Source organism: Mastigoproctus giganteus, chromosome 14, assembly GCF_048544385.1.
Source record: "Mastigoproctus giganteus isolate SK-2022 chromosome 14, ASM4854438v1, whole genome shotgun sequence".
In the NCBI taxonomy this organism is placed as follows: Eukaryota; Metazoa; Arthropoda; class Arachnida; order Uropygi; family Thelyphonidae; genus Mastigoproctus; species Mastigoproctus giganteus.
In genome coordinates, this window is record NC_143588.1 from 68,419,166 (window position 1) to 68,444,708 (window position 25,543).

General features: G+C 38.2%; 1 protein-coding gene across 1 annotated transcript in view; it reads left to right on the top strand.

The window, feature by feature from the left end:
• LOC150075202 (uncharacterized) overlaps window positions 1-5,714 on the top strand; it is a 43,046-nt gene extending 37,332 nt beyond the window's left edge. The window contains exons 7-9 of the mRNA XM_090388398.1: window positions 340-617; window positions 4,420-4,559; window positions 5,556-5,714. Coding sequence (XP_090244524.1) covers window positions 340-617; window positions 4,420-4,559; window positions 5,556-5,714 — 577 coding nt within the window. The remainder of the gene's footprint in view (window positions 1-339; window positions 618-4,419; window positions 4,560-5,555) is intronic.
• Window positions 5,715-25,543: the final 19,829 nt, after the last annotated feature.

Sequence of the window (25,543 nt, forward strand, 5' to 3'; positions counted from 1 at the left end):
AATTAATAATGGCTTGAGCTTAACGAGATGTTCACCATAGTTATTTCGATGTTATCCAGAATTGCTATCCGGATTCAATAAGTACTTAATAAACATTGAATCTGTTCAGTTGTCCTGGTACATTGTACAGTAGAATAGGTGAATGAAACAGATCGACTCAACTCTAGTAGAGATAAAATCAGTTATATAAATTGATTACTCATTGGTGAAGGGAAAAATGTCTCATAAAACCAAATTTTTAAAATGCAAGTTTAACTACAGTGCTGAACATTAGTAACATTTATACGGTCACTAAGTAAAGGTTTCGGAATACCACAAGTTCTAATTTTCTCGTTCTAGTTACCGTTCGGAACAATTGACAGTACGCCTGGGTGACCACCACTTATTCCGGACCAATGATGGTGCACAACCAGTGGAGTACAAAGTGCTCGAGGCGAGACCGCATCCACGATTTTCCAGAAATGGATACTTTAACGACATTGCTCTTATAAAGCTTACGAGTAGTGTTAATTACACAAATTTCATCAGTCCCATATGTCTTCCTCCCAGTTCTCTAAGATCAAGTTCTCTTACGGGCTATATGGGAACAGTCATCGGATGGGGAACATTATACTATGGTAAATATAATTATTATTTTTCTTCAATGTCTCTTTTTGTATAAAATTATAAAAAGCTGTATACTATATACACCAATTTACTAATTTTATTAGAAAAAATATACTGTATTAATAAATCGTAAAGTATTATTGTTTATTTACGTGTTGTCGTCAATTATACGTACGTGTAATTGAAAATTAATCTCGAATTACTTGAATTTATCTTGAATTTTTAACAAGCCTTTATATAATATATATACAACACGAATAATTACTATATGACAACTTAATATCATAGAACACAAACACACAGAATTTGTTTCAAATTATTCAGGCATTGGGGGGGATATCCCCTCCTGGATCCGTCCCCTGACTGGTTATGACCATGGTGTTTCCAAGTCCCTTTATACCAGATTGCTAGAACTGTTAAAAATTTAGAGAGCTTGTTAGAAAGTTCTTAAGACTGGCCACACTACGGCACTGCAAGAGACTGAAGTGGTAAAGCAGATATGTAATGTGAGAGCGGCAAGAGTATTGAGTTAGCATCATAGGCGTCACCATTAAACCAGCTTTGGGCTTGAAATCGTATGGAAAGAAAAATATGGGTGCAAACGATAATTTTATAATCAAAGCAATTTGTGTGAAGATAAGAGAAACTTGAAAAAACTCACACTGGATACTTTAAGCGGCTAATTCAGGTAGTAGAAGCACTTTTTGGGATTTCGATATGACTGTCAAGGACTGCTCCTTTTTTACAAGACAGCTGATGCTGATCCTCTTTTTTTTTTTTTTTTTTTTTGAAGCTAAAGGCATCGTTCAGGCCAGAGATGTTGAAGAAGCCATGATAACATTAGACCAGTAGCGTAGCTACCCTTTTTCAGGCCCAGAGGCAAAGAACATGTTCGGGCCCCTACTTAATTAATGAAAATTGCAAAAACAGGAGACAGCCAAAGAGGGGCCCCTAAAGGGCCCGGGCCCTGAAGCAATTGCCTTGCTTACCTACATGGTAGCTACGCCACTGCATTAGATAGCATGTGGCACATTTGGCGCGAAGCAAAACCATCTGAGATAACATCACTAGAACTTCTCCCTAGCTCGGATTTCGCTCCCATGTGATTTTTGGGAATTCTTCAACCTTAAGAGGACTCTGATTTGGATTCCGAATAGCAGGTATAGCCTCAGAATTTTTCAAACACTCTTTGTATGCATTGTTATTATACTTTACTGCTCTAAGAGAACAATTGAAACGAACGTTGTTTGAACGATGCCACCGGATTAAAGCCTACGATAGATACGCAGGAATGACATTGATAACAAAGCAGTGTTATTTGCTTTTTTGTTAATGTCAACCCCCTGCTCTAGACATTTAACCTTTTCATGGAAGGTCTAGGATAGAAAGTTATCAACATCAGTTCTATATATAGGCTTACGTGTAAGGAAACTACCTATTATTTTTACAAAATGTGTGCACGCAGAATAAGTGTAGATTTATTTTTCACTTGCATTTCAGGTTCTTCGCTTTGAAATTAAATTGGAATATATCATATTTGTTTGCCTTTGTGGAGATGCTTTCTGGTGTGATTAATGAATTTTTTTCATACGTAAAGGTATCAGTTACTGAAAAAAAAAAAAGTGTGAACGTTTCTTTAATGTACTAGTGACGCCATCTACCGTGAATAAACTTATTGTAAATATTATTTTATTAAAAATTGTAGGGACAGCGTAATGTCCCTACAATCGATGGTTCGACTATTGATGATCCTGCTCAAGTAACTGATAAACTGAATGAGTATTTTGCATCTACATTCACATGAGGAGTTATTCAAGGAGGGGAATGCCAGAAGTTTATCAAACTTGAACAGGGAGCTAAGTGATTTTGGAATAACTGAGAGCAAAGTGGAGGAGAAATTGTTGAAGTTAAATATAAAAAAGACACCTGGGATGGATGGAATCTATCCAGTTATATTAAAGGAGGCAGAAGGAAGTAAACAAACCCTTAGCCATAATTATGAGAGCATCTTTAGATTCAGGGGAAGTCCCCATGGACTGGAGATGTCCAAATGTATCCCCAATTCACAAAGGGGGTTCAAAGGGTGACACAAATAGTTATAGACCTGTTAGTTTAACTTCTGTTCGAGGGAAATAATGGAGTCACTGGTTAAAGAGGTGATACAGGATCACCTAGACAAGACTGCAGTGATAGTTCAGACACAGTATGGGTTTGTTATGGGGAAGTATTGTCTGACCAATTAGATTGGATACTACGATGTGGTCGCAAAGGAACTGGATGCAAAAAATAATTTTGATATCATATTCTTGGATTTCAGGAAAGCTTTTGATACTGTTGCTCATGGAAGACTGTTGTAAAATTGGAGCAGTATGGCATTAAGGGCAAGTTGCTGCAATGGATAAAGAATGGACACTGCTCTACGTGAACTAATGTTATTAGTGGAGCCTCTCAGGGTTCGGTGCTGGGCCCATTGTTGTTTGTGCATTTATCAATGATATCGATGAAAGTATATCAGGCTTAGTGTCGAAGTTTACAGATGATTCAAAGGTTGCCAGGGTTGTTAAAGACAGTATGCTACTGCAACAGGATCTAGTAAAGTTGGGCAGATGGGCTGAGAAGTGGCAACTGAAGTTTAACATTGACAAATGCAGTACTGCATATGGGCAGCAGTAACCCAAGAGAAACGTACCAACCGTGTGGTACGTTTCGCAAATGTTTTAATTCTTCACATTGAGCTTTTTTAAACTGTTTACTTTGTTTCTTGTTGATTGAGGGCGATATTTTATTTTATTTTTTCTGTTACTTCTTCGATTTTTGGCGTCACCCCTAAACCTCCGCACCCTGAGACAATGCATGTTGGCCACTCCTTAAGGAAGCCCTGTGACGGCCAGCTGCAGGTATGCGAACTCCGCTTAAAAAATAAGTAGAAATATTAAAGATGTTTTTTTTCTAATCGCTAAAAATCATATGTTTATATATTTTGACATTAATAATCCTTCACGTAATAATAAAAAATATACAAAAAAAATATTTTGATATTAACAGCTGTAACACAAAAACCCTTTACTATAAACTTCTATACATAGTAAAGGAATATTATTTATTCGACTTTGGCTTCCATTCAAAACATAATGATCAAATAACAGAAAAGTTAATGAATTGAATGATCACGGTTCCGTAACCATTATTGCTAAATAATGCCAATCCTTCCTTAACAAGTGTTGATATTTTCACTACTAACCGTCTGCAGTTCACTTCAAATAACCATAGCCTATACTCACGCCCTTGTTACCAAAAAATAAGCACAATAATTTGTACTTATTTTCTGCTCCTTCAATAACAGCATCACGTGTTGGTACCATGCTATATCAAGAAGGTGAGAAGATACTGAGATTTGCTGTACATGTGTAATTCAGTGCGAAAATGGGCAAAGCAAAAGATTTAGATGATTTTGAACATGGTATGATAGCAGTGCCGGATTAAGATATGGGCTAGTAGGGCCCTTGCCTGTGGCGCCAAAAGCAGAAGAGCAATGAGTCAAAAATATCTATGTCCTTAGTAAAGGGCGCCGAAAAATCATTGTGTCCAGGGCGCGGAAATACCTTCGGCCGGCATTGTATGGTAGTCCATGCCAGATGTACTGGGATGAGCATCTGGGAAAGTACAACTTTGCTGGGGGTTTCATGTATTTTCCCCTTTTTTAATAAACACTCCTAAAGCCGAGTCTTGTAGTTTATCCGGTGAGTTTGTTATGTTACATTTAATCTAACAAAGTAATAATTCATTTTTGTTTAAGCTTATTTATTTATATAGGTGGACCAGGAAGCGGTGCTCTCCAGCAAGTGACTATGCCAATATGGGATAACAAGGACTGCGACAGACGTTATTTTCAACCAATATCTAAAGGTTTTCTGTGTGCAGGATTTTTTGAAGGAGGGAGAGATGCATGTCAAGTAAGTTCGTATTTCCGCTGCCCCAGCATTAGATCGAACTATTTTTTTTTTTTGAATAATGTAATATAATAATAAAGTACGAGTACCAGTACCAAGTGCACAGGGTGGTTGTGTTGTCTGGTAATAATAATACTAATAGGGTTATTCGTAACAGCTTGGATTTCTGATAAGATTTCTTTTTCTTTTTGAATTATTTGAGTACGAATTTTTAAAACAGGGAGCCAAAAAGCTGAAATAAAAATAAACGAAAGTCGGTTTATTTTATCCAATTACACGAACAGAATTTTTTTTTTTAATTAACAGTCTAAATTAAACTATAAATTCATTTCATGATTTCAGATGCAGCTTTTGAACTCAGCGACATCTAGATTGACAGTCTGTAAAGTTGAACCCTAAAAGAGAACTCTATATTGCCTAGAGGTAAAGCTTAAGCCCGGGAAAATCAACAATAAATAAATAAATAAATTAATTAAATTTAATTTAAAATGCAGTAAAAAATGAAATTGGAACGCCGTTTGTAATATGAAGAATGATGAAACAAAAAAAAAAAAAAAAAAAATGCAAATTCACAGTTTTATTTTGTTCAAAAATATACTGTAATTATGGAAACTGATTAATCATTTCTGTAGCAACTTAATCATTTTTAGTTTATTTTTAGAGTCAAATAGATAATTTTATAAAATGGACTGTTGATAGCTATAGTCGAGGGCATGTTTTTGTATATACAGGAAATATGCTCGTATATCAGTTAAAATTATGTCCTGGACATTTATTATTAATTTGTCTGCGACTTTTATTATTAATTTGTTTGCAACATTTATTATTAATTTGTCTGCGAAATTTATTATTAATTTTTGTTAACTATTATTATGAAAATATGTACTAAAAAATTCAAATTTCGTTGCAAACAGATTTTTAATAGTTAAAATAAGTGATTCTTGTGTAACCTCACAAAAACTATGAAACTATATAAATGTTTTGTTTATTTTAATTTAGGGTGATTCTGGAAGTCCGCTGATGATTCCTGATAATACTCGACATTGGATGGTGGCAGGTGTTGTGTCTTTCGGAAGCAAATGTGCCCAGCCTGGATATCCAGGTGTATATACGCGAGTGTCAGAGTATCTAAACTGGATTGATGAAAACATGGTGTAAACATAGTCCGGATTAGAAATACGGTTGATGCCATAAATGGGTTTTTACTTTCCATAGGATAATAAGATTCATCCTGGAATCTTGCTAAATGTGCAAATATCGATTTGTCATTTTTTATGTTTAGTCACGTTTCTCGCCAAAATAGACTATCGAGAGAGACAGGAACTAATAACAAGCAAGGAAAGGAAATGAAAGAAAGAAAAAACGAATATCGTGCATTAGAATCCAAAGCAATTGCATAAATTCTGATTACTGAAAAATTAGACTCCATTACCTCCTTTGCTTAGAGTACATGAACTTTTCCGAATGAGAACTAACGTTTATTCGTCCATACTGATCTAACTTAGTCATTTTTAAAACGACATTGCAACTGAATTTTAATAATGAACAAAAGATCTGTTACAGAAAAGAATTGGTGTTTATAATTTATCTGTTTTGTATTCAGTTCAAATGACGACTTTATTTTGCCAATTGAACACATAAATTGCCACTCGAGGACATTTGAGTTTGCATTGCTAGTCATATGATGAGTCATTGCATTTTTAAAGTCGTCTTAAAATACTCAGGTATGGATATAGTATTTTGTTTTATTTCTCCATAAAGTTTATTTTAGAATTACTGGAACTGTATACAACATAACTGAAAACGAATAAAGGGGTAAATTCTACTTTAATGTGTGACAGTTCACTTCGGACAAATCATTTTCAACGACACTGAATATCTGCAATATGGTAAAGAGTAGCATTCGCACGACAGTCAATGTCTAAAAAATTTTGTTACAAGTCTCTACCCATTCTGAATATAAATATTCCGCATTCTATACTTTTCTTCCGATCTACAAAGAATTAACTGTAAAGAAAGACCGCACCCAAAATAATAAATAAACACCCGAATCCAGTAATTCTCTACTGGTATGAAAAAATAGAAGGGTTCGGTTTTTATTATTCCTAAGACATTTAAAATTATGACTAAGCACATGGTAAAGAAATATCTCTTTATTTAAAAGTAAATAAAAAAAATTCAAGAAAAAGTATCGAAAACATCCTATAGAATAATAGTGTTCTACAATCTACAGGATGCTGTCCAAACGTCGTACCCAATTTTACATCTTATAATTTAAATTGTCACTGGGTTGTCAAATGCTACAACAGTAGGATAGGCCTATCCGACCGATCTCTGACGAGAGAGCAATACTTATCGAAACAATTTTCAGGATGGTGACACTCTATTAAAAATGCCCTTATAGGACTACACTGAGTGGACAAAAATCATGGGATACCTAATTCGTAACGGGTAGGCCCACCTTTCGCCTGGATAAGGGCAGTCATATGGAGAGGCATTGAGTCCACTAGTTCACGAAAGCATTTCACAGGTATTTCCATCCATGCTTGCTGCACCGCTGTCCATAATTCAGTCGCATTCCTGGGTGGAGGAGACAAAGCTAGAACGGACCTTTCCACAGCATCCCAAAGATGCTCCACAGAGTTCATGTCGGGTGAACGGTAAGGCCATTCCATGGTGGTAAAATCTGCGGAATGCTCTTCGAACCATGTTCTAGTCACTACGGCTCTGTGGGGAGGCGCATTGTCTTTCTGGAAGAGTCCAATGCCCTGTAGGTGCATTGGACTCTTCCAGATGACCATGATGACCATGAAGGGATGCAGATGGTGTGCAAGGATGGACACGTAACTAGACCGTTCAGAGATGCGTCTAGTCCTACTAGGGGTTCCAACGTGAGCCAGTTGAACACGCCCCCAGACCATTACCTGAACAGTTCCTTGTTGACATGACGGGTGCATAGCTTCTTGCAGTTTTCGCCAGATACGCACCCTCCCGTCCGCTCGAAATAACTGGAAACGGGACTCATCGGACCATGAGACCCGTCTCCAATCATCCAAGGTCCAGTGCCTATGTTCTTCCCCCCAGTTGAGGCGTAAAGTCCTGTGTCGTGGTGTTAACAATGGGATTCTGGTAGGTCGGTGGTTTCCATAACTTATTCCGGCTAATGATTGTCTTGGTAGAGACGTTTCTGTCACCTCCCTTGTTGAAGTCGGCGGTGATTTGTGCCATTGTCGCTCTCCAGTTGGCTTAAACAAACGGAGACAGATGTCGACGGTCACGTTCATCCACCACCTTTCTCCACCCACAGCGCTGTCCACGATGAGATGTTATTCCCGATACACTCCTGATACTGTCGAACTGTAATAGTGCAATTTCTGTACCACCTCCGCGATAGAGTGACCCATGCGTCGAGCACCCAATGTCGTCCCTCTTTCAAAGTCGGTTAACTCACGACGTTTATCTATACTGACATCGAATTACAGTCTGCGTGAATGCAGTGTATCTATATATCTGTTAAGCGGTGGGTTCATCCACTAGCGAGAGGGGTGACAACATCTCGTTGCCCAGAAACCAGGTATCCCATGAGTTCTGTCCTTTCAGTGTAACGCTAAGGTGCTGCAGTGCAGCATCTTAGCGTTAACACTAAAACCCGAGAGAGAGAGAGAGAGAGAGACAGAGAGAGAGATCGGTGCGGAGTGCAAAGGAAGTTTGTTGCCCTTTGGAGGTTTGTTTTGAAACTTTCTGTTGAAGAACTTGACTAGATAAAAGCACTCTCCGATAGAAGGCATTATTTTGTTTGTATTTATACTCGCATTGATACCTTTCGTAACATCCTGTAATATGTAACATCTGTAAAATCCTGTGATATTGAAACCAAAAATTAAAAATGTATTATCTTATGTTTAATAAAAACCACCCTTAGCAAAGGATTCGCAGCTTTTTGCTAAACTAGTGCTCCCATAGTCAGTGGTCGATCTTAAGAGAAAATGTGCATTATCTCGAAAACGGTTAATTTGCGGCCTGATGTTCACTGGGACTTTTTCGCTTATTTTAGTTTGTACTTTTCACTGTCTGCGTGGGTAGCACAGTACCATCCTCCCCACACCGGGTGGAAAGGCCCGGGTTCGAATCTCGTCGATGACGCGATGAACTTTAATTGGCTTTTTTTCACTTCGAGGCTGAGTTAGTCGGTCTTAGGCGTACGTAGCAAGGTTTTTCCCTCAAAATCTGGGGTTTTTCGTTCAGGAAAACAGACAAATCGACCATAGAACACACCCAATTAACAAATTAACACACATATAACACACAGCACGCCAGATGAATTTAATTATTCGGATGACCTAAAAATTATTTTTTTTTGTGTGTACTTTTCACCTTTAAATTATTGACCATCATTTTTGAAACACTCTGTATATACAAAGCCCAATTACTACGAGTCCTGCTCATTGTATATACAGTATATCAGCGTGATGATGCGAGTAACCCTGTGTTGACATGCTGTACAGTTACCCACCCACTGTGTTCAAATTCACGAAATACAGTACAGTTACTATTAATTACTACCTTTACTATTAATTTGTAAAGGTCGAAATATTAAGGAAAGCTAGACTTTAGCTGCATTGACACACACAAGAAAAATTAGTGTAGGAAATATAAGTATAAATCTTCCTGATTTTAGTGTCAAATTTCGGTATGAAAATTCCACAATCATTCATTTTGATGCCCTCCCCCCAGTACCTTATACACAACTCAATCAGATTCCACGAGATGGCTGGGTTCCAAGTTCTCTAACCCAACTTTCAGAGGATGTTATGATAGATGCTGGCTGCATATGAATTGAAATGTGTTTTAATTTACTACGTTAATTAGAATTATTAAATAATTAATTAATTAGCAGTAAATGTATGTGAATTACAAATCTGAATTCGGCCCTATAAAAAAATGAAAGAATAAATTTCAGTTTATGTTCATTACGGCCTTCTCCTCGGCCAGTAGAGTTAAAACTTCATTGTAAGTGTTTCATTACATCAAATATACTTATGCGATAGTTAACAAAGGCGTGGGCATTTTCTGCGCTGTATACGGGCTCGATTCAGCGTTACCACAGCCATCCCTAATACTAGCAACTTCACTAGGATTTATTTGATTTGAACACAGCTTAGCAGCATGTAGTTACTATGAAAGATGAATTTATTCTTAATCTTAATAGAATAGAAGATCTGGGAACGTTACTGGGCTGGTTCCAAAATTTGAGTATGGGGTATTTCTAAAGGCTTTATTGTTGGTAGAACTCTTTCTTGTTATGGGTGGGTGAGGGAATATTTAGAATTGGCCCAACGTTAAACCAGCTGATGTGGAATTAGCTACATTCTCCACATCACCAGTCTACCTGGCTAGAAGCTTAATATAAATTTCAGATTTTTCAAGCACAGATTGGATTTTATTAAGGGGTTTCTTAGACGAAATCATAATTAGCGGCTTCCATTGGCGGATGCCAGTGGAAACCATTGCAGAGTCGGCAGAGTAGACAAATGTCTACGAGCTAACACCCATATTTTTGAATATTTCATTGGGATATATCAAAGAGTTGTAGGTGAGGAGCATAAATTTGATTCTAATTGTTCCTCTTGGAATATGTAAACTTTATTCGTACTTTTTTGATATAAACATTAGATTACTGCTTGAACTAGATCAGAAGAACGTAATTTTCTGTTTTAGAAACGAATTCCATTCCTGTAACAGTTGTCCAAAATAAATCTATATCGCCCATAATGAAACCAAGCTTCACGCAAAGACAGTTTCAAGGCTAAAATTTCCTTAACGCTAAATGCCCAATATAACGTACACAAGCATCTGCTGTTCATTGGTGGCCATCCAGATGTATTTTTCATGGTTGATCTGAAAATTTTTTAATGGAAAAATTTTTGAGATCGACCATATCATATTTATTTATTTTATTCTTTTTATTATATGCATGTTATATGCATATGTTATATGCATATAACATATTATATGTTATATGTTATATGTTATATGCATATAACATACATGTTTGTGTTATTTGCATGTACAAATGCATATAATCGAAGTTATTTTTACAAACAGCATAAACGGCAATACTACCACCGATAGTAAATTCTTCTCCGTGATTGGCAGTACCACAGTTTCATACTTTTAGCAGCAGATTTGAACGAAAGTTATAATAATAATAATAACAATAAAGTTCCAACTGCCTAATTTTTTATAGCAAAAATGAGATGTCATGTTACTTATTCAAAGAATCTAAGAATATACTTTCATTCAACGTCATTGATGTCACGAAAATTGAAGCAAATCTCCATTGAAAAGCTTTACAACGCTAATGTTGTGTAATATTGCGATGTTTTCCATGATCGAAACGTGATTTCAATCATGAAAATTATCATAATTAAAATAATTAGTAAAATTAACGAAATATGCAGTGTTGCTAATAATATTTGTATTATATGCATGTGCAAATGCGTGCAATTCGAGTTATAATTATCAGTATTAGTATCCATGTTAGTATTGGCAAAACGATACAATGAAGCAAGCTTATATAGAAACAGCAATTAGATAAACTTCGAGTCTGTACAGAAAGGGGTGACAGTTAATAGTCAACCATTCTTTGATTAAAGGAAAATTTTTGGATATCTATTCTACAATTATCTCTTGCCAATTTAAATATATGCCCCCTTGCATGTGTCAAGTGACTATGTATAACGATGCCCTTAAAGTTTAGTTTCTTTTACTCTTTTAAAGCTTAAAACACCAATCACGTAATTTCACAGACGCGTGTTTTTCAAACACTAACGTACAGAACAAGTCTTTTTCGATACGAATCTCCCTCCTGTGCCCTTGAACAACCATGTTGCTGTTCTCTGTACCCTTTCCAAAGGCACAGCTGACTGAACTCAGTTTTCGTACACAAGATTTTTATTATGATTTTAGTTTTTAGAAGCAGAGACGTAAACAAGGAGAGTGGGAATTCTCCGACCTCTTTTGTTTCTTTTCTTTTTTCTGTTTTGTTAAGCTTGTGGTACAGTAATTCGTTTCCCTATAAATTTCGGAACGGCAGGTGATCCATCATAAACCTGGTGGCGTCATCAGGTTTATGATGGATGACCAGAAACTTATAAACAATATTTTATTGATTATGACCTAATATCCAAGCAACAGAGATAGGGATGTTTCAAGAACTCTTTGGGCTCCTGGCATACTTGAAAAACGGGCCCCCTGGATCTTCGTCGTTGCCTACCCAAACATAAACCAGCCGCCATTCGCATATGCTATTTGAGTCTGAAGTCTCGACGCAATGAAAAAGTCGAGCAAAATGAAAATTTGACAAAGACAAGAACAATTTACGCATTTTGTTATCATAATAAAACGGTAGAAAATAAATTTTAAAAAATCGGTTTTTATTAATATTGATTTTTTACGAGATATAATGAGGTACTTCGGCAGCTGAGGCTACCGTGCGCTATTAGCTTAAGACGTACCTGAATAGAGACTACGAGCAGCGAAGATTTAAACGCAATCTGTCTAGGAAAATATATACAGTACAAGTTATCTGAGATATGAAATTTTGAAAATTTTCATAGACCATTCCCACAATGGAGAAATGTGGTGGTTTTACTCTAGCATCTCCATGCTGAGAGTTTTAACCACTGTTGTTTATAATGCCTCTTTATCATCTAATGTATGACCCAATATTAATTCTAAGTACACTACATTGGCATTGGTAATTATGATGAGGTATTTACATTCAACACAACTATAAATATTGTAAATATGTTTATACCTAACGTCGAACTAAATTCCTTCACGGTGGTGGCTAATACGTAATTTGGTTATGGGGGTTTAATAATAAACCCCCATAACCAAATTATATATGTTTATACGATCTCATTTATTAATCTTATGGTATCTCAATTTATTAAATGGACATTGCTTACTAGTTTTTAAAAGATATTCCATTTACCCTATAAATTGTTTATTAGGACAAGGTTTGTAGTACTCGTTAACAGATTTATTTATTTTATCTTATATAATTTTTATTTATTTATTTTTTTATCTGCCAGTTCTGGATAATGTGTATTCTTCATCTGAAGTATTCATTAGTTTTAAATTATCTGAAAGACATGAAGGGTACATTTGTTTTTCATGAATTCTCAGATAATTTGTTTCTCGAATTAATTCATATACAGTATTATTTAAAAAAAAAATTATGAATTTATAATCTAGCGGTGAAAGTGGAAAGTTCATTTACAACAATGGTATGAAAATTTATGTACTGACTGCTTCATTTATGCACCCAAGCATTTGAAACTTCGTAATTGAATTTTACTTCGATTAAGTTTATCAATGGGTGCTTTGCAAAGCCAAATACGGAATCGGAGTACCGTAGCAGCAGCAGCAACAGCAAAAACCGTGGAGGGGGGAGAAAAAGATGGCAAGGAATATAAGGAGTGCAAAGTACTTGATCAGGTAAGCCTAATCTAAAATATATCAAGCGCAGATTTTACTGCTTCGAACGGTTAACATGTTTTATAATTAATTTTTCCGTTAAGTTGTTTTTGCATTTAATGTTATCAGATATAACGATTTTTCCAAGGCCATCCCTTTTTAAGAATTTTAGTATATGCGAAATATGAAGAATTTCAATCATTTTTTTTTTATTTTATTTTATTTCTCTACTCGCCCTTGAGGCGAGTTTGGAACAGCTTATACATATACTGTAATTAGTTTTTAGGAAATATTAGGCATGTGAAGAAATTTATATAATTTTAATTTAATATTATTTGTAGCTTTGGAAGTGTAAGTTAATTGTTTGATTTATATTAATTATATAACTTAAATTTAATCATTTGTAGCTTTACCACATAACTTCAGTTTCAGTAGCCATTCAGAATAATAATGGTAGTAAAACCAAATTCTGATTAGTTTTAATAATTCTAATTAGAATTATTAATACACAATACTAATTTCATCAATAAAAATTTTTGTTAGTGCAAACCAAACTTATTTCTTTAAAAAATATATGCAATATATATATTGAATAGAATAACAAGAAGGCAGAAAAATGGAAAAAAGAGGAAGTAGTGTAATGCAGTCAAAGTGTGGGGGAGGTGTTTTTTTCTCTGATATATATATATATATATATATATATATATATATTATTATTATTATTATTATTATTAGCCATAGTGCAAGGAAGTTGAGGCTTATGCTGCACCAGGCAAAAAAAAAAAAAAAATTCCCGAGTTACCTTAAGAGAGAGAGAGAGAGAGAGAGAGAGGAATCACCAAGAAAGAGAAGCATGATGATACCCAGCTGAGGACTCTGGGTGTGCCAAGCCCTTACTCACCAGATATAAGCCCCTGGGGTTAAACAGTGGCGTAGCTACCATTTAGGCAGGCAAGGCGATTGCCTCCGGGCCCGTTCCCTTTAGGGGCCCGGCGTCTTTGGCTGTCTCCTGTCTTTGCAATTTTCATTAATTAAGTAGGGGCCCGAACATGTTCTTTGCCTCCGGGCCCGAAAAAGGGTAGCTACGCTAGTGGGGATAAATATATATATACACATGACAGTACTTTTCCACGGTAGTGTGCCGAAAATGGGGTAGGAGTGTATGATTGCAATTTCAGAAATACAGTATATATCATTAGTCTTCTCCTTAGGTGAAGCGTTACTTATTCGAAGTAGTGCAATATCATGGCAACTCGCTGTGAAGGTATTCACAATATGAGATATAACTTAAAACGATGCCGTTTTACTAATATTCTGATTTATTCAGATATAGCTATGTATTTCTGATGCGCTTGCACTATACTACTACTATTCTTCTCTTTCTTGGTGATTCCCTTCTACTTATGACTCTTGTTTTCTCTCTCATTCAGGGTAACTCAGAATTTTTTTTTTTTTTTTTTTTTTGCCCGGTGCAGCAAAAGCCTCAGGCTTCCTTGCACCATATTGCTAATTATAATAATAATAATAATAATTTATACATAGTCTAGACTCCCCCATAGCTTGAGGCTTATGCCCTAAACGCTTTAGAGAAAAATATATCTTATAAAAACTATAAAACGCGTTTATCTTGGAACTACAAAATGTAACTGTTGTATAATCTTTTTTCTTTACAACAGGTTTCCTCGGTCTCTCCAAGGCCCACTTCTCAGCCACCTACCTGACTGCGGTTAATATCAGAATTCCTCCAGTTAAGGAGGGTTATTTTCTTTTATCCCCAGGATTTACTTAAGTTCTCAAAATAAGCATTGTATTATTCATGTAAATAGAGTATATTACATATACTCTATTTACATGAATAATACGAAGAATATGAAAATATGAAAAATGAACACAGCACTTTCTTTTGAAATTTCCACATAATCCTATTACAACTGCATAAAAAAAAAAATACATGTATATGTATATATATATATTATCTGCGCTGTTTGTCCCCTGTAGGGGTCAGTAACATGGATGGAAAGTGTTTCGTTCCCCGATATGCCTAGCAGCATTTCTACAAGCCGGCTGGGCAGGCGTGACGCTCTTGGTTTTATTTTGGTGTTTCCCTCACCCAAAGTCAATCGTATTTAGTAATTACGGGCTTGAACCCGTGTCCACTCAAAGAGCGCGTGCTACTGCACTCTCGCTCCCTCCTGACCACTGGGCTACGTCGTAGTCCCCCCCCCCCCCATTACAACTGCATAATCCTGATTATTTCCATAATTTCCACGATTATATTTATCACTTATTCATACCCTCAATCCTCGGATGAATTAATCACAATATCACACTGACTCAACCTAACAATACATCAACAATATTTATCTACTCTTTCCTTTCCCCGAGAAATTTTACGAATCATCATACTTTATATTTATATATGCCTGTATTTAAACAATCTCAGCATCTGCAACTGACACAAAAAAAATCCACTTTCCCTATTACAATATATTTCTTTTTTTTTTTTTTTTTTTTTCTCCCGTTTAGCAAATCAGAATTACAGTTAACCGCTACAGTATGTCAAAACCATATCTAATACCATTGCCTGTACCTCGCAGAAACTCTCTTTGCTCTCTTTCTATTTCTTTGCTGTTTCATCTCTCACATTCACGCGCAATAAAATTAATCCTGACTTCCCGTCAGCTAAATCAATCAAACCCCTTTATTCGTTACTTCTAATGGTACAGCCTTACCCAAATTCAAGGTACTGCACATGGGTATCAGTAATCCCAGAGTAACGTATCAGCTGTGTGGTATTTACACTCAAGGTATTGGAGGAAAATTAACTGGGCGTAATTGTGCAGTCAGACATGCAATTCTTTGAGCAGTAAAGACATGCTTCCAGGACAGCTCATGGGGCTTTTGTCAATGATATACAGAATCTTTGCCAGCAAGGATAAGGAGGTGATTATCCCTTTGTATAAGACCATGGTTAGGCTGCATCTTGAGTATTCTGTATACAGGTGTGGAGGCCTTCCTTTAGGAAGGATGTAGATCTGCTGGAACGGGTGCAGAGATGGGCAGCTAGACTGGTGAAGGGAAAAAAAGGGCACTCTTACCTAGAAAGCTTCAGTTTTGCAAATTGCAGCGTCTCGAGACGAGGCACCTGTGGGGAGATTTGACAGGTGTTTAAAGCCTTGACTGGATTCACTTAGCTGAATGTTAATGGCATTCTCCCACTTGCTGAGGCTACATGCATGAGGGGACATAAAAATCAAGTTCAGAAAGGATTGTTGTAGGATATATGTTGGAAGTTTGCCTTCAGTCAGCAGGTAGTTGATTATTGGAACAGGCTTTCATCTGTTGTGGAAGTGGATAGGTTTAATAAATTCAGAAGCGGACTAGGCAAATTTTTGGAGCGTACGGATGGATAAACTATTTTTTTTTTTTTTTTTTGCTGATGCTGTATGAACTTACTTTCTTGCATCATTTGCCATTATTACTACTAGTACTTTGTAGACTTGCATGAGCCATTACGAATGCTAACTTAATCACCATCTCTACTTCCAGACTTACTTTTGTCCATTCAAAGGGTATTTCTGCTGAAAGTCTCTCTTTCTGTTCTTCTGTTTCTTCTCATCATTGCAGCAATCTTTTTTCTTTCTCTCTTAGCTCGAACTCTCCTAGAATATGTACTGTTCCAAGTAGTCTCCAGCTTCCAGAATGTATTGGATACGGTGTATTCACATAAGGTTACCTCCATTTTTCTGATCTGATTGATTTCTGCCGGTCTTCATGATACTTGCCCCTCCGAAACGTCTCCAGTCAGCGAAAGATTTCCTGACACTCTTCTGGCCAGTTTAGCTTTCATACAACTCGTGCGTATCATACTCATGTTTGTCATATTATTATTCTTAAGCGGGTGTACAAGTTTTTCATTCCTTCTTTGAGGTTATATCAATACTTGCTGCTGCTGCTGTTGAGCATGGTGGACAGCGGGTTGAGTGCTAGAAAGAACCACAGTGTGCTTAGGACATCTCCCTGAAAGATTCCTCTCCTGATGGGGGATCGGTCTGGTTGTGATGTTCCCGACCTTAATGGTGGTACTCCATTTCGCCATCGTTGCTTCTAGGAAGTTTGTCACTGTTGGATTGACTTTGTAGACCTTCAGCGTCTCTATTAGCCAGCTATGAGGTGCTGAGTTGACGGCTTTGCGGTAATCGATGTAGGCCATGTATGATTAATTGCTCCTTGCATCCATTGCTCATCCGCTTGCATCCTTTCTGCTGTTCGGCCATTATGTTCTCACTCTTCAAGTGGTTTGATATCTTATTGGTTATGCAGCTGGTCAGGATCTTGTACATCGTTAGGAGAATGGTGATTGGCCTGTATTTCGCCAAGTTTCTTGTATTTTGGTATTTAGCCTTCAGATATGTGATTCCATGAGTGAGAAACTTTTGGATTGTCTCTAGGTGCCTTATCGTTCGAGTGAACTGCTCTGCTAGATGCTTGTGTGTTAGCTTCTTATACCAGTAGTTGTGGACGGTATTTCTTCCTGAGATTCGCCAGTTGTGGGAATTCCTGATTGACTGTTTTACTTCTTTCTCCCGAATCTTCCAGTTCATTTCCGTTTTTTGGCTTGCTCCGTGGGAGCCACATCTACAATACTGAGGATAGCAAGTGATCGTCATTTAGATGATTCTTTGAGATTACAGCCCATTGAACGAGTTGAAGCCGGGCAGTCCTCTGTGGAGTTGGCACCTCTGCACTGTGAGAGCAGTTTCAGGAGACAGGAACAATTACAAGAAGAGCTGGTCAAAGTCGCCCGAGGACTACAGAACAGACTACTATTTACTCTAGCAGCAAGACGGAACCCTACGGTGTCCTGTCATCTACTGTCCTATGAGTTGCTGCAGCCACAGGTGAAAACATTTCCAACCGGACTGTGTTAAGAAAGCTCAATTCAAGTGGACTCTACGCAAGGAAGCCAGTGCTTTGTGTCCCATTAATCCCAGGTCACCGCAGAGCTCCTCGAAACTGGTACCATGAACATGTGACTTGGAGCCTCGACAAATGGGATACAGTTTTGGGCGCTGTGAGTCCCGTTTTAGCCTACAAACAGTTTCTAGTCATTATTTCATCTGGAGACAATGAAGAATGCAGTACCATCCCTCTACCATTAGGAAAAGAGACACGGTGGAAGCGGTGTTCTATTGTGCGGTGGAGTAATGATCAACTGTTGCGTCCTTCTTCATGTTTTTGATAGGGATACTGTAACTGTGCAGAGATGCCGAGAACAGATCCTCGAACCCTATGTTCTTGTTAGGGGTGCGATTGGCCGAGATTTTCTTTTCATGCACGGCAATGCCACTGCACATAAACATAGTGCTCAAGTGGGGAGGAATATTTTGAATCTGATATCCAACGACTGACGTGGCCAGCATGATTACCAGACTTAAATCCGATCGAACACGTGTGAGATGCCCTTGGGCATTCCATTGCATTGCACGCCCGAAGCCAACTCCTCAGTCACTGGCGAGCTAAGAATGGCGCTGGTGGAAGAATGGAATTTGTTGCCACAGAATCTTGTAGACATCCTTATATCGAGCGTGCTTCGCTGCTGTCAAGCTTGTTTGGCCGTTTGAGGGGATTATACGCCGTAGTGATGTCATGTGACTATATTTTAGAGCACCTTGTATCGACTTTTGTATTGTGACCTTTTTGGTAATTTTCATACAACCCCTATAAATTCCACTTATACCTGTCCGAAGTTTGTCGTCATCTCATCGTTATTCTATGGTACACCACCATACTTATTTTTCCCTCGCTTCTGTGAGCATCTTCTCCGTGCATCGCAAGCTGCACAAGTTACACTACGTTTTCGATAAAAAAAAAAAAAAAGGTAAACTGCAGCCATTATCAACCCACTGCAGGATGGAAGCCTCCTCAATTCATGTTGAGGGAAATGGATCATAATCTGCCACGCTGGTCCAGTGCGGATTGACAGATCGACCGTATTTAACAGTCAGGGGCTTGAACCCCGATCTACTCAAAGAGCGTGTGTTACTGCACTCCCGCTCATGATCACTCGGCTACGGAGGCCTGCACCACGTTCTATGTGTTGTGTTATTTTTTTCGATCAGTGTGTATATATGAATATAAAAATTTTCTATAATGGACCTATTACTTAAATTTAACTCATGCAATTACGGTACAGCATTATTCAATTTGTTATAAGATCAACCTTCTCTCTCTCTCTTTCCCTTCCTCAGAAATGCTGCTCAGTAATGTCTTTGTTATATACTGAATGGCTGCTTTATTAGGCACACTGCCCTTTTTATGAAATGGAGCTCTCCTTCAGTGACAGCATCTTATTCGTGCTACGAGGTATCAGAATGTGGGCAGGTATGTAGTGATTCTGTATGTATACAATTCACTGATTTTGTGTACAACTCAGGAGGATTGCCTGTTCTGATGAATCTGAGGATTGCCTGTTCTGATGAATCTGAGGATTGCCTGTTCTGATGAATCTTGGTTTCTGCCGTTTCGTGCTGACAGGACCAGAATATGGTGAAAACGGCATGAGTCCATTGACTCATTCTGCCTGCTGTGAATAATGCAGGCTGGTGGTGTAATGGTGTGAGGATTGTTTCTGTGGTCTACTTTGGATTCCTTGATACTAATGGAGTAACATTTGGATGTCACATTTTAACTAGAAATTGTTTTCATCGAGCCATGTCCCTTTTCCTTCACGGTTGCGATGTATCTATTTGTAAATAGGTTCTTCCACTAGGATAACGCGCTATTTTTCAAGGCCAGAATTGTACAGAACTGGTTCCAGGAACATGGCAGGGAATTCAGCATAGTGCAGGTGACCTTCACAGTCATCGGATCTCAGTCCAGTTGAGTACCTGTTGGATGAGATGAAATATAGCTCTTCGGAGTAAAGATCCGCCACCATCCAATTTGCAACAATTACAGCAGCACGCTTTTCGACACCTCGTTGACACTTCGAATCCGGGCTGTTCTGATTTCTAATGATTTCATGTTACTTCGAATCCGGGGTGATTTCTAAAGGGGGTTCTACTCCTTGTTAAGTAGTAGAACCCCCTGAAGTAGGGGTACCTAATAAAGTGGCCATACATTGTATATATGTACACTGCCCTACTGTTAATATCCAGACACCTAAAAAACAAAACTATTATTGTTAGGCTACCGAATAATTAAATTCATCTGCTGTGCTGTGTATCTTATATCTGTTAATTGCGTGTGTTCTATGGTCGATTTGTCATGGTTTTTCCCAGTATCAAGGGGAAAAACCATGCTATTTACGTCTGAGACCTCTTAACTCAGCCACGGAGTGAAAGTTCCTCGCGTCATCGACAGGATTCGAACCCGAACCTTTTCCACCCGGTGTGGGGAGGACGCTGACGGTACCACTGTGCTACACGTGCAGACAATAACCGAGCACCTGTCTTTAGACAAAAAACGAGCTTTTATTGTGTCATTTAATATTTTGTGCTGAAACCGCTTTCCTGTTATGACGGCCTTCAATCTTCGCGGCATTACTCTCAACTAGCTTTTTATAAATGTCCGGTGATATGTTCCTCCACTCGGCCTTTAACACAGCCACCAGTTCGACCTTGTTCTTTGGGCGATCTCGACGTGCATGTATACGACGATCACTAAATCCCAAAGATGCTCGATAGAGTTCAGATCAGAACTCTGGACTGGCCAATCCAACTTTTCCACACTCGTGTTCTCAAATCACTCTGTTATGACCCGAGCAGTATGGCATGGCGCGTTGTCCTGCTAATACAGGTATGGATGGGCCTTCCCCGAAGAATTGCCATAATGTTGGAAGTACATAATTGTCCAGGATGTCCTGGTACTGCACAGCGTTAATGGTTCTGTCGATAACGACTAATGGACCCAAGCCGAACCATGAAAAGAGCCCCATACCATGACAATACCTCCACCAAACTTCATTGTTGGGAGGATACAATCAGGAATCTTCCCCTGACATTCGCCACACCCAGGAACGGACATCAGACTTGTAGAGTCCGAACCTCGACTCGTCTGCCCATAAGATTATTTTCAACTGCTCTACAGTCCATGATTCGCGCTCCTTACACCATGTTAATCGACCTCTAGCAATTGTTGGGTGATAAATTCTGTTGAACTGTTGAGGTAATTCTGCTGAACATGTCATCTTGCATGCCCACTTTTGCAATTGTCTGTTTGAGGACTAGTGTGCATATTTATAGCAAGTTCTGTGATGTATTGCATGCATAGGACCTGTTTTTCCATCCATGGAGGGGTTTCCGGATATTAAGGTAGGGCAGAGAGAGAGAGACGGATAATTTCATTTTCTTCCATCTAGTTTAATTTCTAGATGGAAGAAAACAACAGTGTCTGCAATTCTGCACAGAAACGATAGGAGGGAGTATATCATGAGAGCCTTGTTGATATTTTTCGGCCATGGAGAGATTGTGCAAGGCTCGAGAGATAGAATTTTTTTCAGCCTGGTCTGTGCTTGTTAACAGAAGAGACTGCTTCTGCAGGAATGGGATACAATTAAATTGAAATAGTGCAAGAATATTTGCTGACGCTATTAGGCAGTGTTAAGTGGGTCGGAAAACTGCTAGCTTGGGGGGATACACAGACTAAAAGATTAACAGTAGCCGCTGGCAAAAGTGAAAGTGATTCTTGCACTGCTTCTATTGGAATGAGCAGCAGCCTAGAAAACAAGGTACAGGGGATTTCAGAGACTGCTGGGAGTCATTGCGGAACAAGTAAATATGCTGCTGCATGGACTGTGTTAGGACAGCTAAAGACAGGAAGAGGTGCATGTATACTTGCATGTACACCAATGCTAGAAGTTTGGTAAACAAATTTGATGAATTTGAGGTGTTGGTCAAAATATCAAAGGGAGATATTTTTGGGATATCAGAGACGTGGTGTCACAGGTATAAGGAATGCACAAATGGAATTTGGGGAGTGCAATGTGTACAGGAGGGATAGACAGGACAGGAAGGGATGAGGGTTTATGCTATTAGTTAAGAAACACATAAAATCCAAGGAACTATAGCCAGTCGACATGGCTGGACAGTGCAGTATCGAGTCAGTTTGGTGTGACATAAGCACTGGGAAAGGAAAATTGAGAGTAGGAGTGTGTTATAGGCATAATGACTCAAATGAGTACAATGAACAATTGAACAGAGAAAATAGAGTGAGCTAGTAAATCAGAATGTCTTATAATGGGGGATTTTAATTTCCCAGATACTAACTGGAGTATTTTGGTTTGGTCACTCACACGCTAGCAAGGCTTTCGTGAATTTATTGGTTTGTTTGTTTGTTATTTGGTTTTTAGGAGCATTAGCAACTAAGGCCATATTGCTCCGGAGATATGCGGTAGTCATTCCTTGACCTTTCCGCATCCTCCGTATTTGGTGGTGACGGGCTCGAACCCTGGTCTAATCAAGAAGCGTATGCTACGCACTGCTGCTCCTTCCCACCTGGCCACGGAGGCGCCAATTTATTGGTTGATTGTTTACTACAGCAGCTTGTTCGGAAGGCAACTAGACGAAGTAATACTCTTGATCTGATATTCAGTATGATTCTTCATGCATTAAGAATCTGCAGGTAAAGGAACCACAAAGTGGCAGTGATCACAGTGTGCTGAAGTGGGATTTGTTCACAGAAGTAACTAGCATCAGTGGTAAAGGGACGGCTTTTTGCTTTCGTAAAGGTGACTACGGTGATCTGAGCCAGTATTTAAATTCTATACGGTGAGACCAACTGATGATGTTACGAACAGCAAATTCAAAATGGGAAGCAATTAAAGAATTCATCTTGGAAGCTACTAGGCTTTTCATACCAACTAAGAAATATTGTTCATGGTTTAGGCCTAGATGTATATCAAATAAATTAATGATACATGTGGCAGAGAATAAAATGGACTCGTGATGTGCAAATGCGACCTCAATTCACAAAGCAGGATCGAAGGGCGACACAAGTCATTACAGACCTGTTAGTTTAACTTCTGTTACAGGGAAATTAATGGAGGCACTGGTTAAAGAAGCACTGCAAGGTCAACTAGTCAAGACTTCAGTCATAGCTCGGACACAGCATGGGTTTGTTAAGGGGAAGTCTTCCTTGACCAATTTGATTGGATGCTATGATGTGGTCACAAAGGAACTGGATGGAAAAATTAATTTTGATATCATATATTTGGATCTTAGAAAGGCTTTTGATACTGTTGCACATGGAAGGCTGCTGCACAAATTGGAGCAGTTTGGCACTGGGGGCAAATGGCTGCTGTGGATAAAGGGATGGTTGAGTGGGAGAAGATAAAGAGTGGTAATCAATGGACACTGCTCTTTTCGTGGACTAATTTTATTAGTAGAGTCCCCCAGGGTTCAGTGTTGGGTCAATTGTTGTTTTCTGTATTTATTAATGATATTGATGGTGGTATATCAGGCTTAATGTCCAAGTTTGCAGATGATACAAAGGTCGGAAGAGTTGTTAATGACACTAATGACAGTCCGCTGCTGCAACAGGATCTAGAAAAGTTGAGCAGATGGTCTGAGAGGTGGCAACGGAAGTTTAACATTGACAAATGTAAAGTACTGCATGTGGGAAGCAGTAACCCCAGAGTAACGTATCAGCTGTGTGATACTACTGACAGTGGTAGAGAGTGAAAAGGACCTGGGGGTAATTGTGCAGGCAGATATGAAGTTTTCTGAACAGTGCAGAGGGTCTGCAAGAGTAGCTCATGATTTCTTGTGAACGATATACAGGAATTTTTTTAGCAACAATAAGGAGGTGATTGTCCCCTTGTATAAGGCAATGTTCTGGCCACACCTTGAGTACTGTATACAGGTCTGGATTAATATACAAGAGGAAAAGAGCGGGAGAAAGAACTGAAACTTGGGGAACACCAGCAATAGTGGAGACGTAGAAGACAGAGCCATCTACCATCACCAGCAATAGTGGAGACGTAGAAGACAGAGCCATCTACCATCACCAGCAGTGATGGGCCAGAGAGAAAACTCGATACGCCTCATTTTAAGCAGGATGTAGAGCTGCTGGAATGAGTACAGAGAAGAGCAACAAGATTAGTGAATGGAACAAAGGGTTGCTCTTACGAAGAATGGCTTAAATTTTGCAAATTACAGTGTCTGGAGACTAGGCACCTGCGAGGTGATCTGATTGAGGTGTATAAAACCTTGAATCGTTTGAGCATGCTCAATGCTGACGGGATACTTCTGTTTGCTCAGACTAAGAACCGGAGGGGGTATAGATTCAAATTGAGGAAAGACAGTTGTAGAATAAATGTGTGGTTGTTTGCCTTTAGCCAGCGGGTAATTGATTGCTGGAGCAGACTTCCATATTTTGTTGTGGATGTTGATAGCTAAAATAGATTCCAGACAGAACTAGACAAATATTTGGATGAGTGTTGATGGGTGAAATGAGAAGGATTGTTTATTTATTTATTGATTTTTTGGCTGATGCTATATAAGCTTGCTTTCTTGCATTATGTGCCTTTACTAATGCTAACACATTTAAAGGCATGATAAATTAAAAATTAATTTATTAGATGACACTGCACACTGTCCTGAAGTTAAACCTTCTTTCTTTACTTACTACTGAAGACCACGTTTTTCCCCCCCTCCTCTTGTTGTCAAAGAAAGTATATAATGTTTTCAAGTTTTACATTGGAAAGAAACATTTGAGATGTGGAAGGGGGATTATTTAAAATTATGGCTTCAATGGATTAGAGTAATTTCGTATTTTAAAGGCAATACTATTAAAATACTATTAAGTTGGTAAATTACAATTTCTTTTAGGAAAAAAATGTGTGAAAAATCACTCACTTTGTGTGAAAATTGAAGAAAATAAGATAGCACAATATGATTATTTGATCACACAAGTCAGCACTAATTCCTAAAGATCTGTTTATGAATTTATTTTTTGTAAAAAAAAAAAAAAAAAAAACCAAAACCATACTTCTGATTGATCTGCTATGTATATATTATCATTATTGGCTATATGGCGCAAGGAAGCCTGAGGCTTTCGCTGCATCAGCCAAAAAAAAAAAAAAAAAAAAAAAAAAAAAAAAATTCTGAGTTACTCCTGAGAGAGAGAGAGAGAGAGAGAGAGAGAGAGAGAGAGAGAGAGAGAGAGAGAGAGAGAGAGAGAGAGAGAGAGAAGAAGAAACAAGAGTCAGACGTAGAAGGGAATCATCAAGAAAGAGAAGGATGATGATATCCAGCTCAGGACTCAGGGTATACCAAGCCCGTACTTACCAGATGTGAGCCCCTGTGGTCGAATATGTAGCAGATATAGCGATTAATCCGTCCATGGTGTACCGGCGTGCAACGGAAACGTGATAAATCAGGAACAACAGATACAAAATCCACACTGAAAGGGAAAATGTTGATTAAATAATTATTATACAATAATCCCGTGATGCGGAAATACCTTGGTCCGGCCCTGGTGTGGAACCTTCTTTGGCCTAT